Raw genomic sequence first — 17,257 nt, 5'->3', positions numbered from 1 at the left:
CGTGGAAAGAGGAGTTAAAAACAGTAGCACCTTGATGGATGAAATGATTTCTTCCTTCCTTCATCTTCGTGTGGAAGCACTGTTGTGTTGGGCACCATTTTTGCTATATTGTATCTTTACCACCATCCCTCATTTTTACACTAAAAGCAACTTAACTAACTTCTCAATAAAATCTGTCATTAATACAGCAGTTTCTTAGTTCAACTTGGCAAAGAAATAGCCGACCTTGATGAAATCATAACCATCTCATCAGTCCTTTGGCCTGATAATTACTGGTGCAGTTTATTGATTGACATTATTGCTAGTGACCTCAAATATTTATCTTAAACAATGGGGTTATTTAAAATGTCTCTCAAACTATAAAATTTTGAACCTAAATTTGAGATTGATTTATAATGTTTTTTTTTTTTTTCCATCCGATTAAGGTAAAAACTTACAGATTAGTAAATTGGGGTGGGATAGGCTTTACAATTCAACAAGCACTAATCTTTCAATTTGACACGAATCTCTCAATTTAGGGTATTAAAATTTATTTGCAAAAAATTATAATTTATAACGTTTCTTTTTTTGAGAATCAATTTTAACTTATAACTTATTTTGAATAATCTATAGTTTATGGTAGGATATATATAGTTACAATCAACACAAGAATTAACAACGTGGTCTCTCTCTCTCCTATTTTAAAAAATGAAATAAAGAAATTTTAGTAAATGAAATAAAGAAAATGAATAGTAGCCATTTTATCAAAGAGGTATACATATATATTCTCATGTTTGGGGTGTTTAATTGTAAATCATGTGTAGATTCAGTGAGAATAATAATGCATATAAACTGTTGCAAGAGATACTCTCTAGTTCATCTAGTAATTACCTAGACATAATCTCTTAAAAAAAAAAAAACAAAAACAATGTTAGAAGGAATCCCAAATAATGATTCAAGAGGATCTCCATTGATTTTTATTTTTTATTTTTTCAGAACATACATCCAGCGACATGTTCCTGTGTAAGTGGAGCAAACGTATTAATCTCAGCGCATGCCTAGACTCTATCTCAAACACTCGTTTGGCAATGCTGTTTTTACCACTAATGCAAAAAGATCCTCTCTTTTTTCTTTTCTTTTTTTTCTTTTATATATATATATATATATTTTTTTTTTTTTAATTATCTTTTTTCTTCTTCCCTTCCTCATATATGAAATAGCCCATAAACCTATATATTTTTTTTTTTTAATTATCTTTTTTCTTCTTCCCTTCCTCATATATGAAATAGCCCATAAACCGCCCAAAAAATAGAATCACTTTAGTCACATGTAGAAGGCTCTCATCAGAACTCAGCTTGAAAATCAGAACCAAAGGGCTTTGAGGAAGTGAGTACATCTCCAATAGTGAAGGTTCTCCTCGACTCTCCTCTCATTTCCCTTTAATTCCATTTTTTAGGAAATAAACATATAGTAAACGATATTATTCTCAACGGTCTTGTTTCTCAGCCACATACTTGCATATATATACTTGCACGCTCCAACATAGATAGTAAACAAAGCAACACATCAAGATACATCTAAAGCTAACAGGGAAGAACAAAAATCAAAATAAAATACCAAGCCCTCCGTGTAATAACTCAATGAGTGAATAATATTTGAAAAATTAGTGGGAACAATTTTTATAATAGAGTACAAAATTGAATTACACGACGTTCATTCATTGATTGTTACATGGGTAACTTGGTACACCTGTTACAAGAGATACTTTATGGACCTCACCACAAAGCAACTTTCGATCATCTTGCACCATCAATCTCTATTTGAGAGAAAACTCCACTTATATCCGAACCATTATCCCCTCTTAAGGTCTCTTCATTACATTCAACACCTCCCTCATCAAGGATGATATCAGGAAGAAAACCCAAATTTTGAGTCAAATGCAATCCCAAAATCGCGTTTGTTGTGCTGTCCCCATGTGGTACTCCTTGCACTGCAGTTTTTTGAAGCTGCAATGCATATTCCAGGTCCCACAGCACATCAAGCATAGTAGGCCTTTCAGCTCCATTTTCCTTCAAACATCCCAAAGCTGTTTCACCAAATTTTCTCAATGAATTAGGGTTAATGTCTCCCACTAAAGGCGGGTCGATAATCTTTTCAAGTTGTCCTTTCTTTTGCCATAACATCCCCCATTCAGCTAAGTTCACATCCTCCCTCTTCGGTGAGTCAATAATAGCAGGTGTGGCACAAAGCACTTCAAGAAGTACTACACCGAAGGAGTAGACATCAGACTTGTCTGTGAACTGAAAGGACCTAAAATATTCAGGATCCACATAACCAAAGCTACCTTTTATGCCAACACTGAAATGTTCTGGATCATCAGAACCGGATCTTGAAAGGCAAAAATCTGCAACTTTTGCAACATAATGTTCATTCAACAAAATGTTTGTTGACTTAACGTCCCGGTGGATGATTCCCCCATGTAAGCAAGTGTGAAGGTAATGAAGGCCTTTTGCTGCACCAATACAAATCTCAAGCCTTTGCTTCCAGGTCAATGTGGGTCTTTTAGCTGATCTCTGAGAAGAGTTCTCATTGGAATCATACAAATGTTCTCTCAGACTTCCCTTTTCCATAAATTCATACACCAGTATCATCTCAGACCCTTCATCACAATATCCAATCAAGGAAACAAGATGGCGATGGCGAATTCTGGATAAAACCAAGATTTCTGTTTTGAATTCTGGAAGGCCCTGGCCATGCTTTGAATCACTTCGCTTCACAGCCACTTTCGTGCCATTCTGAAGACTTCCTTCATAAACTTTCCCAAACCCACCCTCACCTACCAACCGTTTGGAATCAAAGTTATGAGTAGCACCTTGTACTTCAAGAAGAGGCATCTTCAACTTCAAATTTAAATTACGAGCGAGGGAGGCATTCGTCGATCCTTTTCCAAGATGAACCTCTGGCTTTGAACCCACCCCATCAACATGCTTTGCTCTCATGCGTTTTAACAATAACAGCACTACCAAAATGAAAACGAAGGTCACACCACAAACTGTACCTACCACAACAAAAATTAGTTTCTTTCGATTGACTGGAATATGGACAGAGTCTGATTCTTTGATAAATTCCATTATCTCCACCCCATTTAGATAGGCAGTTTTAGTTATAGAATCTTCCCTAGGCCCGACACTTATGTTCATATATCCTGAATTATCTGAATCAACCACAAAGTCCCAGTAAAATGGAGCTGCCACCAGTTCAGTTTTTTCGTAAGGATATATCATCTGACTGAAATAGCTATAAATATAGAGATTGAACTTGAGAAGATAAGGATCTTTGCTAATGATATCACAAAAGTGCAGCCTAACCATATGCCTGGAACTCTTACTCACACCAAATTGCCAAGTTATTTTAGAAGAATTTGATCCCTTGTTGACAGTTAAATTCAATTCTTTGCAAGTCTTGTAGACAAGATCCGGGGCACTATAATTAGTTCCTCCGATAACATCATAGTTAAGTGTACCATTATAAGTAGCACATGTTTTTGCAGATCCTGCAGAAAGTAGATACTCATCATCAGGTATCCAATTCCTCCATAGTGTGTCATTAGTCTTTGGATACCTCCGACGTTGACCCTGTGAATTGTATGTAAAACCTGAGATGGTACACCATAGTAAGTACCATTTCCCCAATAGGAGTAACACGAGGGAAACCATCCATTGTGAAGTTTGGCGGAGCAAAAAAGACTTCTATGGCACTAACGAAAGCAAAAGAGTTCTTATGCGGAGTGAAGTGGATGCTGAACTTGCTTCCATTGATAGTGAGTGTTAGGTTCTAAAGGTTTAGGAATTTATGTATTTAGAACTCTAAATTGTAATATTGGCAAACCATGATCAAAACAATATGTTTAGTCTTGTTATAGTGTGCTCAAAGTTGTTTAATTATTGTAAAGTTGGAATCGAGAGACTGTAGATGCATTGGGGCATTTCGGTCTGACTCGATCGATCGAAGAATAGATTTGATCGATCGAAAATCGACCAAATTGCGTTTTCTGCGAAATTTCCAACTCAGCCGTAACTCATTAAACGTTTAGGGTTTTATGTTTTTGCCCTAGGTATATAAGGTAAAACCCTAGCCACGTTTTTAGAGTTGCTCCAGTTGTATTGTTGCTCATACATTGTTGTTTTGTGTAAATCTCTTGTGAGATCTAGAGGAGCTTTCCTTTACACAAAGCTTAGGGTTTTCAAGTTAGAAATAGTATCAATATCTTGATGATCAACTTGGTTGCTACCATTGAAGTTTAAAGAATATCAAGCGTGGGTGCTTGTAGTTGATTGAAGAATCCAAGAAAGAACAAGTCCGTGGATTCGGAGCTTGCACGTGGTCGTGTCAGTAAGTTCTATTGGTGGGTAGCATTAGGAAGTCAAGTGAGGAACTTGTAGTCCTTCTGTATGAACTTCGATTCTTTCGCATAGTGGATTCAGGTTTACCTTGAGGATAGCTAGGTCAAATCCTCCCCAGGTTTTTACCGTGTGGTTTCCTGGGTGATCATATCATTGTGTCTTTTATTATTCCGCTGCTTTATTATTTTAATATGATTATTTGATTGCTTTAACCTAGAATTGCATAATTTGACTAAGTAACAACTTGGCTAATTAATCTAGGCTAACCAATTTGGTTGTGTTTTAAGGGGTCTAAAACCGTTCAAGTGGTATCAGAGCAGGTAGCTCTTTTGTTGAAGATTTCTTGATCTCTGAGCTGATCCTTGACCCCTGTTGTCATGGAGCATGGACACTCTCTGTTTGTTCCTCCTCACTTTGATGGGAACAACTATGCTTATTGGAAAGTAAGGATGAAAGCATTCCTGAAATCCATTGATGAGAGAGTCTGGAATTCCGTTGAGTACGGATAGAGAACCCTACTACTCCTGTGAGTGAGTGGCAAACTTCTGAAAAAGAAGCAGCTGGCTTCAATAACAAAGTTATGAATGCCATCTTCAACGCTGTTTCCATGGAGGAATTTAAGAGGATCTCTAATGTTGAGGTTGCTCATATTGCTTGGAAAATCCTCCGAACTGTGCATGAAGGCACAAAGGCAGTTAAGATCAATAAATTGCAACAATTGACTTCTAGATTTGAAAGTATTAGAATGTCTGATGATGAATCTTTTGATGAATTCTATGCTAAATTAAATGATATTGTCAGTTCTGCTTTTAATTTGGGTGAAGTCTATGATCAACCTAAAATTGTTAGGAAGATTCTTAGATCTTTAACTGAAGACTTTAAACCCAAAGTGACTGCCATCACTGAAAGTAAGGATATGGATTTCATCCCTGTTGATGAGCTTGTAGGATCTCTTCAGTTCTATGAGTCTGACCTACCTAAAGTGAACAAATCCAAATTAATGGCTCTTAAGTCAGTTGATGATATTGATGGTGGTGGATTTGATGATGAGCTCTCTGTTACAGAGATTGCCTATCTTGCCAAAAATTTCAAAAACTTTCTTAGAAATACCAACAGAAAGGCAAGAGGTACATATACTGTTGAACCTAGAAATTTTAGGAAGAATGATCCCACTAAGGTTAATAACCTTGAAAAACCTAGAGAAAAAGTTGGTCAATCTTCAAATAATTCCTTGGGTCCTCAGTGTTTTGGTTGTCAAGGGTATGATAATGTGAAATCTGAATGTCCTACATTCTTGAGGACTAAGGGTAAAACTATGGCTGTAACCCTTAGCGATAATGAGGTTTCTGATGATGAGTCCGGATGTGATGAGGATGGAAACTTCATTGCTTTCACTGCTACTGCTGTAGTCAATGAAAGCATATCTGTTGAAGAGAACCCTTCTGATAGGGAACTCTCTGAGGATGCAGATCTTCAAGAGGCCTACAATAAACTCTGCAAAATTGCTGCTAGGGATGCTATGAATGTAGAACTTGGCCTGAAGAAAATTGATTCTCTTGAGCTTGAAAAGAAAAATTTCCTTGTTAAACTGTTTGATGCTAATGATCTTTTGAACAATGTTAAATCTGAGAACATGCTTTTGCTTGATAAAGTTAAAACTTTGGAACATGATTTATCTGTTGCTAGATCTGCTAGTTCTAAACTTGATCACATGTTGAATGTTCAAAAGTATCCTTCTGATAAATCTGGGTTAGGTTATGTTGAAAGCATCTTTGACTCTGCACCGCATTCCACGAATTTTGTTCCTTCTTCTTCTTCTGAACCTTCTGTGAGTGAGGTTGCGAGTGAAACTGTCAAACCACCTGTGAGTGAGGTAGTCAAACCCGTAAAAGTTTCACATCCTAAGAAGATTAGGGTTGATTTGAGAGAAACTAAACCTACCCTTTCTAAGGACAAGATGCATGGTAAACCTGCTTGGGTTTGTCATTTTTGTGGTAAGTCTGGACACATTCGTCCTAACTGTTACAAGTTTCAAGCTGCTAAGAGAGCAAACAAACCAAAAGTGTCTGTATCTCAAGCACAAGATCCTATGGCATTTATTGGTGAATTGGTAAAGGCTTTGAACCTTTATTCCAATCCTGGAGTTGGAAATCACTTGAATGTGAATAAGAACTCCAATGCTCGTGATGCATCTAAAAGGTTTTGGATGCAAAAGACTCGACCTAATTGAGTCTTTCTGACATGGTCCTTGTGCTTCATTGCTCATTCCTCTGTGACCATTGTTCTTTGGTTTTTGTGTTTTTTTGTTTTGTTTCTAAGATTTGCATTGCATTACATTCATGCATTTCATTCTAGGATTTATTTGTTTTCTCTTAAAAAAAAAAAAAGAAAAAAAGAAAAAGAAAAGGAGAAAGAAAAAATTATGTTTGACACTATTTTTCTTGATTTTTGAAAAACAAGGTTGGTCAATTTTTTTACACATATCATGTCCTATGTACCTTGTTTAACTTTGATGAACTTATTCATTGCACTTGACCAGTTGAAACTTTGTAGTGCATGTTGTACGGGAAAGATGTGTGTGGTTTTTAATCACTTTGTCTTAATCATGAAGTCATATGTTATTTGACTGTCGGACTTGATTCTTTTGAGAAAGGCATAAATAACCATCTCACCACTGTTCACTAGCCAATCATGAACATCTTAGTGCATATCATAAGATTGTGTGCTCGAGAAAGTGTAGCACATGTACAAAAAGAACATAAGGTGTAGCCTTAATTAAATTAAAACTGGTGTGTACTAGTAGGCTTGATGCCAATTCACTTAATTCAAACCGGTGTGTACTATTAGGCTGAATGCCAATTCATACAAATAAGAGGCAAAAATGCAAGAAACTTACATGATTGCAAGCTTTTGTTCTAGGAGATGTGGGAGTTATAGGATGTAACTCTTTAGGTGATAGTCTCTTTTAAATTCTATGTGATGAATTGTGTAGACTTTGTGGTTGATTGCTATTCACATATCACCTCACATGTATCTCAAGTTTTTGCTAGTATCACACACTACACAAGTTTTAATTCAAACCGGTGTGTACTATTAGGCTGAATGCCAATTCATACAAATAAGAGGCAAAAATGCAAGAAACTTACATGATTGCAAGCTTTTGTTCTAGGAGATGTGGGAGTTATAGGATGTAACTCTTTAGGTGATAGTCTCTTTTAAATTCTATGTGATGAATTGTGTAGACTTTGTGGTTGATTGCTATTCACATATCACCTCACATGTATCTCAAGTTTTTGCTAGTATCACACACTACACAAGTTACTCTTTGTTAAACACTGTACATGCTAGTGTGTGTGTTTTTGGGTTTGACCAACTAAGTTTGAAAATATCTTGAGATTTGTGCACAACATATTTGTTGCTTGAGAAAATTCAATGGGAGAATGATTGAAACTTGTTTTTGACAAAATTGGGTTTAAAATTTTGGGTTTTTGAAAAAGCATTCCATCTCATACTCATGCATTTTGCTTTCATTGTTTAATGCTTTGAGGAGTTGTTTTTCAAAATTAGGCTTGTGCTTTTCAAATCTGTGATTTTTTTCAAAATTTAGTGAGCTTCTGCCCATCTCGATCGATCTAGTCTGTTTTTCGATTGATCGAAAAAGTGCTCTAGTTTGTTTCAAAATGACTGGTTCATTCGATCGATCGAAGATCGTGGAGAAGCTTTTTTAAAAGATCAGATCTGACTTTTTCAAACACTTTTCAAATCTTTTTCAAACTTTTTCTTTCTCTCTCCGACGAGGCAAGCTCAATAGTTCAGATTTTTGTCGTTTTCCTCCGAAGTTTTTGCAAAGTTTCTCTTTCCTCAAGCCGGTAAGACTTTTTTGCCCTTCCTTTTGATTTTATTTTCTGTTTTCATGCATAAATCCATGCATTTAAGGGAGATTTTCGGACTTTGCATATTGGGATTTTCTGATTGATTCAAGCTCTATTTTGTGCAATTGATCATTGGGTTTTTGTGGGGACACATCATAAACATGATTCTTACCTGTTAATTTGATCAATTTTGAGTTTGTTGAAAATTTGAAAATTCTAGGGTTTGTTCTTGATCCGATTTGGGGCTTTTGTTAAATTGGGTAGAATTTGATGAAATTGGCTTGTTGTATTGATGTAATTAAACATTATAATATATGTGATGTGTTTTGTAATGCTCAATTCATCAATTTGTTTAAAAATTTCAACAAGTGGTTTTCAATTTTTGGGGTTTTTGATAAGAAATTCCCTGCTTAAGCCAATTTTGTCAATTTAATCTCAATTGAACTTAATTGCTTACTGCATTAGTACATGCATTATGGCATTGTATCTGTTCATGCATCATATAGATTTTCATTCTATTGTTTTTTGTGCTAACTTGCAGTCTGTCCTTGGTTTTGTTTTCTTGTGTTCTTTTGGTTTTCTCTTTTGTGTCTCTGTCCTTTTCCTTAGTATCATGCCTAGGAAGACTAGAGCCCGTAGGACTATTCCCTCTTCTTCTCCATCCCCTCCTTCCTTTGACCGTGAGAGGTTTCCGAGTGAGAAAAACCAAGAGCTTTTTAAGAAGCATAACCTTAGGAGAAAGATTTGGGCTGAGCGTTCTGTTCTGTTAGATGAACTTGATCCTGCCATTAGGGCAAACTTTGAGCGTCCGGGCTGGTTACCCTTGATGGATGTTTCTGATCCTCCTCCACCTTCTGCCTTGATTAGAGAGTTCTTTCGAACATCTCTATCTGCATCTATGATTCCAACACTTTAGTAAAGAGTTGGATAAGAGGCGTAGAGTACACCATTACTCCTCAGGTAGTGGCTGATGCTCTAGGGGTACCGTTGGTTCGGAATCCTGTCTATCCATATGACGAGTCTCCCGAGTTGAGCGACGTTTTGTCTTACATCACTGGGACTTCTGTTTAGTGGGGTTCTGATCCTAAGATCACTTCTGCTGAGCTCTCCGGGTTGCACTATCTGTTCTTTAGGATAGCGTGTCATTCCATCTGACCCATTTCTCATGTTCACACCATTCCTCTTGAGAGGTGTGTATTTTTGTACGCTCTGGTTACTGATGCTCCTATTAGTTTTCCTCATCTCTTTCTTCGTTCTTTGAACGATGTTTATAGAAGTTCATCTTCTTCTCATGCTCTTGTACATCCTATTTTTATTCATAGGATTTTGCTCTATCTTGATCTTAGTGGCTTTCCTTCCTCTGAGCCCGTTCATGTGATAGCTCCCATAGGTGCGTCTTTTCTTAGACAGAGGGCCGCTCATCTTCGAGCTGGTTCTAAACACCCTAGGTCTGAGCCGTCTAGTAGCACACCTCCTCCTTCTTCTTCTACAGGTCTTGTTGGTGAGAATGCTTCTGATCCAGTTGGTGATGATGCTGTTGCTGCTGATGTTCCTCCACCTCCTTCAACCGACTTTGATGTTCGTCGTACTCTGGAGACTGTCATGACTGTTCAGGCGGCTCATGGTCAAATTTTGGTGGACTTACTAGATGAGATTCGTGCTCTCCGAGCCGACTTTGTGCGCCTTCATTCACCCTCACCACCTCCTTTTGATGGCGACTTATGATTGCCCTTTGGCATTCCGTCACAAAAAGGGGGAATGGAGTTTTTTTGTCTTGTAGAGGAGTTTTGTAGTTAGGGGGAGATTTTTTGTTACTTTTTGAGAGGAGCTTGTGGAGTTTTTAGATTGTATCTAGGTGCTTCACTTTGTATATCATTTTTGGAGATATTCATGTTAGGGGGAGTAATATTGTTTGATATACATATTTTTTTTCATTGATTCTTGTTGCTTTGTGATTTATTGTTTATTAATTTATATTTATGAGTTGTTCATTCATATATGTCTTTATTTTGTGTTGTGTGAATCTTACAAGAATGTTATACCTGTTGTTTTACTCTTTTCTGTCACACATTCGTTTATGCGTTTGTTGAGTATTTCAGAAATATACAGGTTGATTCAACTAAACTGCTGTTTACACTTGCAACCGATGGATAGTAGTTAGGGTTGAATTTGAAGTTTATGAGCATTATCTTTGTAAAGGGCTTTTTACTTGTAAAACTTTGAGCTTTTAATTAGGGTTTTGTCACGGATTGCCAAAGGGGGAGTTTGTTAGGTTCTAAAGGTTTAGGAATTTATGTATTTAGAACTCTAAATTGTAATATTGGCAAATCATGATCAAAACAATATGTTTAGTCTTGTTATAGTGTGCTCAAAGTTGTTTAATTATTGTAAAGTTGGAATCGAGAGACTGTAGATGCATTGGGGCATTTCGGTCTGACTCGATCGATCGAAGAATAGATTCGATCGATCGAAAATTGACCAGATTGCGTTTTCTGCAGAATTTTCAACTCAGCCCTAACTCATTAAACGTTTAGGGTTTTATGTTTTTGCCCTAGGTATATAAGGTAAAACCCTAGCCACGTTTTTAGAGTTGCTCCAGTTGTATTGTTGCTCATACATTGCTGTTTTGTGTAAATCTCTTGTGAGATCTAGAGGAGCTTTCCTTTACACAAAGTTTAGGGTTTTCAAGTTAGAGATAGTATCAATATCTTGATGATCAACTTGGTTTCTACCATTGAAGTTTAAAGAATATCAAGTGTGGGTGCTTGTAGCTGATTGAAGAATCCAAGAAAGAAGGAGTCCGTGGATTCGGAGCTTGCACGTGGTCGTGTCAGTAAGTTTTACTGGTAGGTAGTATTAGGAAGTCAAGCGGGGAACTTGTAGTCCTTCTGTATGAACTTCGATTCTTTCGCATAGTGGATTCAGGTTTACCTTGAGGATAGGTAGGTCAAATCCTCCCCAGGTTTTTACCGTGTGGTTTCCTGGGTGATCATATCATTGTGTCTTTTATTATTCCGCTGCTTTATTATTTTAATATGATTATTTGATTGCTTTAACCTAGAATTGCATAATTTGACTAAGTAACAACGTGGCTAATTAATCTAGGCTAACTAATCTGGTTGTGTTTTAAGGAGTCTAAAACCATTCAGTGAGTAAGAATTCCTTAATCACTGGTGAAGTACTAATGTTTTTAAGAGAAGCATTTGATAACAGGGAAAAATTAGAAGCCGAAACATCAAATAGAGCTTCAGCCAGATTAGTCCTACCAGACATGAAAGGAAAGAAATGGATACGTACAAAGTAGTTGCCATTGTTAATAATATCAAACTCATATAAAGATTGATTTATGAATACTCTTGCAGTTTGATAAAGAGACATATTTGTTGATGAGTTGGTGTCACTTACAGTAGAGCTTGGTCCAACAGAGAATGAAAGTGAGCTTGAATTCGAGTCACCGACAAAGTTCCTACCATTGACAGTAACGTTGGTCTTTGATCCACAATTGATGAAGTACTTATTTTGAAGGGTGTAAGCTGATGAGAAAAGTAGAAGATAAAGGAAATATAGAAGGAAGAGAGGGAAAATGTGAAACTTTTCCATGGAAAATTGGTAGGAATTGCTGCTTTTAAGTTAGTTCCAGTGGGAGAATGGAAGAGAACCTTATCAGCATATATGGAGGAAACTACTGGTGGATGGAAATAATTTGTATTGAACACACACAAGATATTAGAGGTGTAGGAGAAAGTGTATTGTTGACTTTGACGTTTGAAATGTACATGTTCCCGTCTAAACATGACTACAGTAATTAACTAATCCAAGGATGCTTTTTGTTACTTTATATGTCTGCATCATGTTGAATAAGAGTCCAAGACATTTCAAGGATAGAAAAGTCTCCCCAATTATTTGCATCTACCAGAACGTGTGGAAGGAGTAAATTAATCTGGTTCTAGTCAGACGCAAATTCTTAAACCAATGAAGAGGTTCTTGAAAACATAAGGAAGAGATATCTGGAATCTAACAGGAAAAAAAAAAAAAACTCAAATTTTATTTTCTAAGTAAAAGTTTTTTTAAATGGATTTCAATTAATATAGTATCATAAGAGCACTCCTATTTGTTCTGAAATCAAACTGAAATAAAATCTTGATTTCTAAAATTTTGAGAACTAGCTTGTATTTCCATGCCATTGGGTTTGAATTTATATTGATTTGTCTAGTTGTTTATTTTATTTTATTTAGAAAGGGTAAATATTGTATGTATAATTGTTAAGTGATCTTGAGTCAAAAGCATATGAATTGTTTTAAGGGTAATATCAATTTTTATAGTTTTTTAACCATGCATATGAATTTAGTGTGAATGTAAGTATTGCTAGGAAGCATCTTGTTATGTTAATGTATGCTTTTTGTTTCTATTGAATAAAGAGTCAAAGTAAGTAGGGGAAACTTTTCTAAATAAAAAAGAAAGAAAAAGTAAGTAGGGAAAAGAGGAGGAACGTAGCACCTTGATGGACGAAATGATTTCTTCCTTCCTTCATCTTCATGTGGATGCACTGTTGTGTTGGGCACCATTTTTGCTATATTGTATCTTTACCACCATCCCTCATTTTTATACTAAAAGAAACTTAACTAACTTCTCAATAAAAACCTGCCATTAATACAACAGTTTCTTAGTTCAACTTGGCAAAGAAATAGCCGACCTTGATGAAATCATAACCATCTCATCAGTCCTTTGGCCTGATAATTACTGGTGCAGTTTATTGATTGACATTATTGCCAGTGACCCCAAATATTTATCTTAAACAATGGGGTTATTTACAATGTCCCTCAAACTATAAATTTTTGTACCTAAATTTGAGATTGATTTGTAATGTTTATTTTTTTTTCATCCGATTAAGGTCAAAACTTACAGATTAGTAAATTGGGGTGGGATAGGCTTTACAATTCAACAAGCACTAATCTTTCAATTTGACACGAATCTCTCAATTTAGGGTATTAAAATTTATTTGCAAAAAATTATAATTTATAACTTATTCTAAATAATCTATAGTTTATTGTAGGATATATATAGTTTCAATCAACCCAAGAATTAACGACATGGTCTCTCTCTCTCTCTCTCTCTCTCTCTCTCTCTCTCTCTCCTATTTTATAAATGAAATAAAGAAATGAATTAGTAGATTTTTTAGTAGATGAAATAAAGAAATGAATAGTGGCCATTTTATCAAAGAGGTTTAGTAGATGAAATAAAGAAATGAATAGCGGCCATTTTATCAAAGAGGTATACGTGTATATGCTCATGTTTGGGGTGTTTAATTGTAAATCACATGTAGATTCAGTGAGAATAATTATGCATGTAACCGCTGCATGATGTACTTTCTAGTTCATCTAGTAATCACCTAGACATAATCTCTTAAAAAAAAAAAAAACGTTACATGGAATCCCAAATAATGATTCAAGAGGATCTCCATTGATTTTTATTTTTCAGAACATACATCCAGCGGAATGTTCTTGTATAAGTGGAGCAAACGTATTAATCTCAACGCATGCCTAGGCTCTATCCCAGGCACTGGTTTGGCAATGCTGTTTTTACCACTAATGCAAAAAGATTTTTTTTTTTTTAATTTTTAATTGTCTTTTTTCTTCTTCACTTCCTCACATATGAAACAGTGCAAAAACCGCCCAAAAAATAGAATCACTTTAGTCACATGTAGAAGGCTCTCATCAGAACTCAGCCTGAAAATCAGAACCAAAGGGCTTTGAGAAAGTGAGTGTATCTCCAATAGTGAAGGTTCTCCTCGACTCTCCTCTCATTTTCCTTTAATTCCATTTTTCAGGAAATAAACATATAGTAAACGATATTATTCTCAACGGTCTTGTTTCTCAACCACATACTTGCATATATACTTGCACACTCCAACACAAATAGTAAACAAAGCAACACATCAAGATACATCTAAAGCTAACAGGGAAGAACAAAAATCAAAATAAAATACCAAGCCCTCTGTGTAACAACTCAATGAGTGAATAATATGTTAAAAATTAGTGAGACCAACTTTGATAATAGAGTATAAAATTGAATTACACGACATTCATTCATTGATTGTTACCTGGGTAACTTGGTACACTTGTTACAAGAGATACTTTCTGGACCTCACCACAAAACTTTATCTTGCACCATCAATCTCTATTTGAGAGAAAACTCCACTTATATCCGAACCATTATCCCCTCTTAAGGGCTCTTCATTACATTCAACACCTCCCTCATCAAGGATGATATCAGGAAGCAAACCCAAATTTTGAGTCAAATGCAATCCCAAAATCGCATTTGTTGTGCTGTCCCCATATGGTACTCCTTGCACTGCAGTTTTTTGAAGCTGCAATGCATATTCCAAGTCCCACAGCACATCAAGCATAGTAGGCCTTTCAGCTCCATTTTCCTTCAAACATCCCAAAGCTGTTTCACCAAATTTTCTCAATGAATCAGGGTTAATGTCTCCCACTAAAAGCGGGTCCATAATCTTTTCAAGTTGTCCTTTCTTTTGCCATAACATCCCCCATTCAGCTAAGTTCACCTCCTCCCTCTTTGGTGAGTCAATAATAGCAGGTCTGGCACAAAGCACTTCAAGAAGAACTACACCAAAGGAGTAGACATCAGACTTGTCTGTGAACTGAAAGGACCTAAAATATTCAGGATCCACATAACCAAAGCTACCTTTTATGCCAACACTGAAATGTTCTGGATCATCAGGACCGGATCTTGAAAGGCCAAAATCTGCAACTTTTGCAACATAATGTTCATTCAACAATATGTTTGTTGACTTAACATCACGGTGGATGATTCCCCCATGTAAGCAAGTGTGAAGGTAATGAAGGCCTTTTGCTGCACCAATACAAATCTCAAGCCTTTGCTTCCAGGTCAATGTGGGCCTTTTAGCTGATCTCTGAGAAGAGTTCTCATTGGAATCATACAAATGTTCTCTCAGACTTCCCTTTTCCATAAATTCATACACCAGTATCATCTCAGACCCTTCATCACAATATCCAATCAAGGAAACAAGATGGCGATGGCGAATTCTGGAGAAAACCAAGATTTCTGTTTTGAATTCTGGATGGCCCTGGCCATGCTTTGATTCACTTCGCTTCACAGCCACTTTCATGCCATTCTGAAGACTTCCTTCATAAACTTTCCCAAACCCACCCTCACCTACCAACCGTTTGGAATCAAAGTTATGAGTAGCACCTTGTACTTCAAGAAGAGGCATCTTCAACTTCAAATTTAAATTAAAAACGAGGGAGGCATTCGTCGATCCTTTTCCAAGATGAACCTCTGGCTTTGAACCCACCCCATCAACATGCTTTGCTCTCATGCGTTTTAACAAGAACAGCACTACCAAAATGAAAACGAAGGTCACACCACAAACTGTACCGATCACAACAAAAATTAGTTTCTTTCGATTGCCTGGAATATGGACAAAGTCTGATTCTTTAATGAATTCCATTATCTCCACCCCATTTAGATAGGCAGTTTTAGTTATAGAATCTTCCCTAGGCCCGACACTTATGTTCATATATCCTGAATTATCAGAATCAACCACAAAGTCACAGTAAAATGGATCTGCCACCTTATTAGTTTCATCGTAAGGATTTATCTTCTGACTGAAATTGCTATAAATATAGAGATTGAACTTGAGAAAATAAGGGTCTTTGCTAATGATATCACAAAAGTGAAGCCTAACCATATGCCTGGATCTCTTACTCACACCAAATTGCCAACTTATGTTAGAAGAATTTGATCCCATGTTGTCAGTGGGATTCAATTCTTTGCAAGTCTTGTAGACAAGATCCGGGGCACTATAATTAGTTCCTCCAGGATTATCATAGAGAAGCGTACCATTATAAGTAGCGCATGTTTTTGCAGATTCTGCAGAAAGTAGATACTCATCATCAGGTATCCAATTCCTCCACAGTGTGTCATTAGTCTGTGGACCTCCAACATTGACCCTGTGAATTGTATGAAAAACCTGAGATGCTATACCATAGTAACTACCGTTTTCCCCCATAGGAGTAACATGAGGGAAACCATAAGTAGTGAAGTTTGGTGGGGCAAGAAAGACTTCTACGGCACTAACGAAAGCAAAGGAGTTCTTATGAGGAGCGAAGTGGATGCTGAACTTGCTTCCATTGATAGTAAGTAAGAATTCCTCAATCACTGGTGAATTACTATTGTTTTGAAGAGCAAAATTTGATAGCAGATAAAAATCAGAAGCCGAAACATCAAATAGAGCATCAGCCAGATTAGTCCTACCAGACACGAAAGGAAAGAAATGGATACGTACATAGTAGGTGCCCTTGTCAATGATATCAAACTCATACAAAGATGGATTTGTGAATATTCTTGCAGTTTGATAAAGAGAGTTATTTGTTGATGAGTTGGTGTCACTTACAGTAGAGCTTGGTCCAACAAAGAATGAAAGTGAGCTTGAATTCGAGTCACCGACGAAGTTCCTACCATTGACGGTAACGTTGGTCTTTGATCCACAGTTGATGAAGTGCTTATTTTGAGGGGTGTAAGCTGATGAGAAAAGTAGAAGAGAAAGGAAATATAGAAGGAAGAGAGGGAAAAGATGAAACTTTTCCATGGAAGGAATTGCAGCTTTTTAGTTAGTTCAGTAAGAGACTAGGCTGGAAGAGAACCTTAACAGCATATATGGAGGAAACTAATGGTGGATGGAAATAATTTGTATTGAACACACACATGATATTAGAGGTGTAGGAGGAAGTGTATTGTTGACTTTGACGTTTGAAATGTCCATGTTCCCTTCTAAACATGACTACAGTAACGTAATGCCAAGGATGCGTTTTGTTACTTTATATGTCTGGGATCATGTTGAATAAGAGTCCAAGACATTTCAAGGATAGAAAAGTCTCCCCAATTATTTGCATCTACCCGAACGTGTGGAAGGAGTAAATCTGGTTCTAGTTAGAAGCAAATTCTTAAACCAATAAAGAG

General features: G+C 36.5%; 2 protein-coding genes across 2 annotated transcripts; both read right to left on the bottom strand.

The window, feature by feature from the left end:
• Positions 1 to 1,675: 1,675 nt before the first annotated feature.
• On the bottom strand, positions 1,676 to 11,933 carry LOC112001253 (probable receptor-like protein kinase At5g24010). Its single transcript, XM_065768267.1, is given in 4 exon segments — positions 1,676 to 3,598; positions 3,601 to 3,666; positions 3,669 to 3,799; positions 11,400 to 11,933. Coding segments are annotated over 4 exon segments (2,475 nt in total). The 5' UTR covers positions 11,855 to 11,933; the 3' UTR covers positions 1,676 to 1,775.
• A 2,092-nt stretch (positions 11,934 to 14,025) lies between these two features.
• LOC112001400 (probable receptor-like protein kinase At5g24010) lies at positions 14,026 to 16,884 on the bottom strand. The gene is made up of 2 exons (XM_024033568.2): positions 16,692 to 16,884; positions 14,026 to 16,548 (listed from the first exon to the last, which is right to left on the bottom strand). The coding sequence occupies exons 1-2, from the start codon at positions 16,757 to 16,759 to the stop codon at positions 14,412 to 14,414; spliced, it is 2,205 nt and encodes a 734-aa protein (XP_023889336.1). The 5' UTR covers positions 16,760 to 16,884; the 3' UTR covers positions 14,026 to 14,411.
• Positions 16,885 to 17,257: the final 373 nt, after the last annotated feature.

The sequence above is a fragment of the Quercus suber genome, unplaced genomic scaffold (genome assembly GCF_002906115.3).
Source record: "Quercus suber isolate HL8 unplaced genomic scaffold, Cork oak 2.0 scaffold_915, whole genome shotgun sequence".
Classification (NCBI taxonomy): Eukaryota; Viridiplantae; Streptophyta; class Magnoliopsida; order Fagales; family Fagaceae; genus Quercus; species Quercus suber.
The sequence above is the reverse complement of the archived record's forward strand: the minus strand, read 5'-3'. Positions and strand labels throughout refer to the sequence as shown.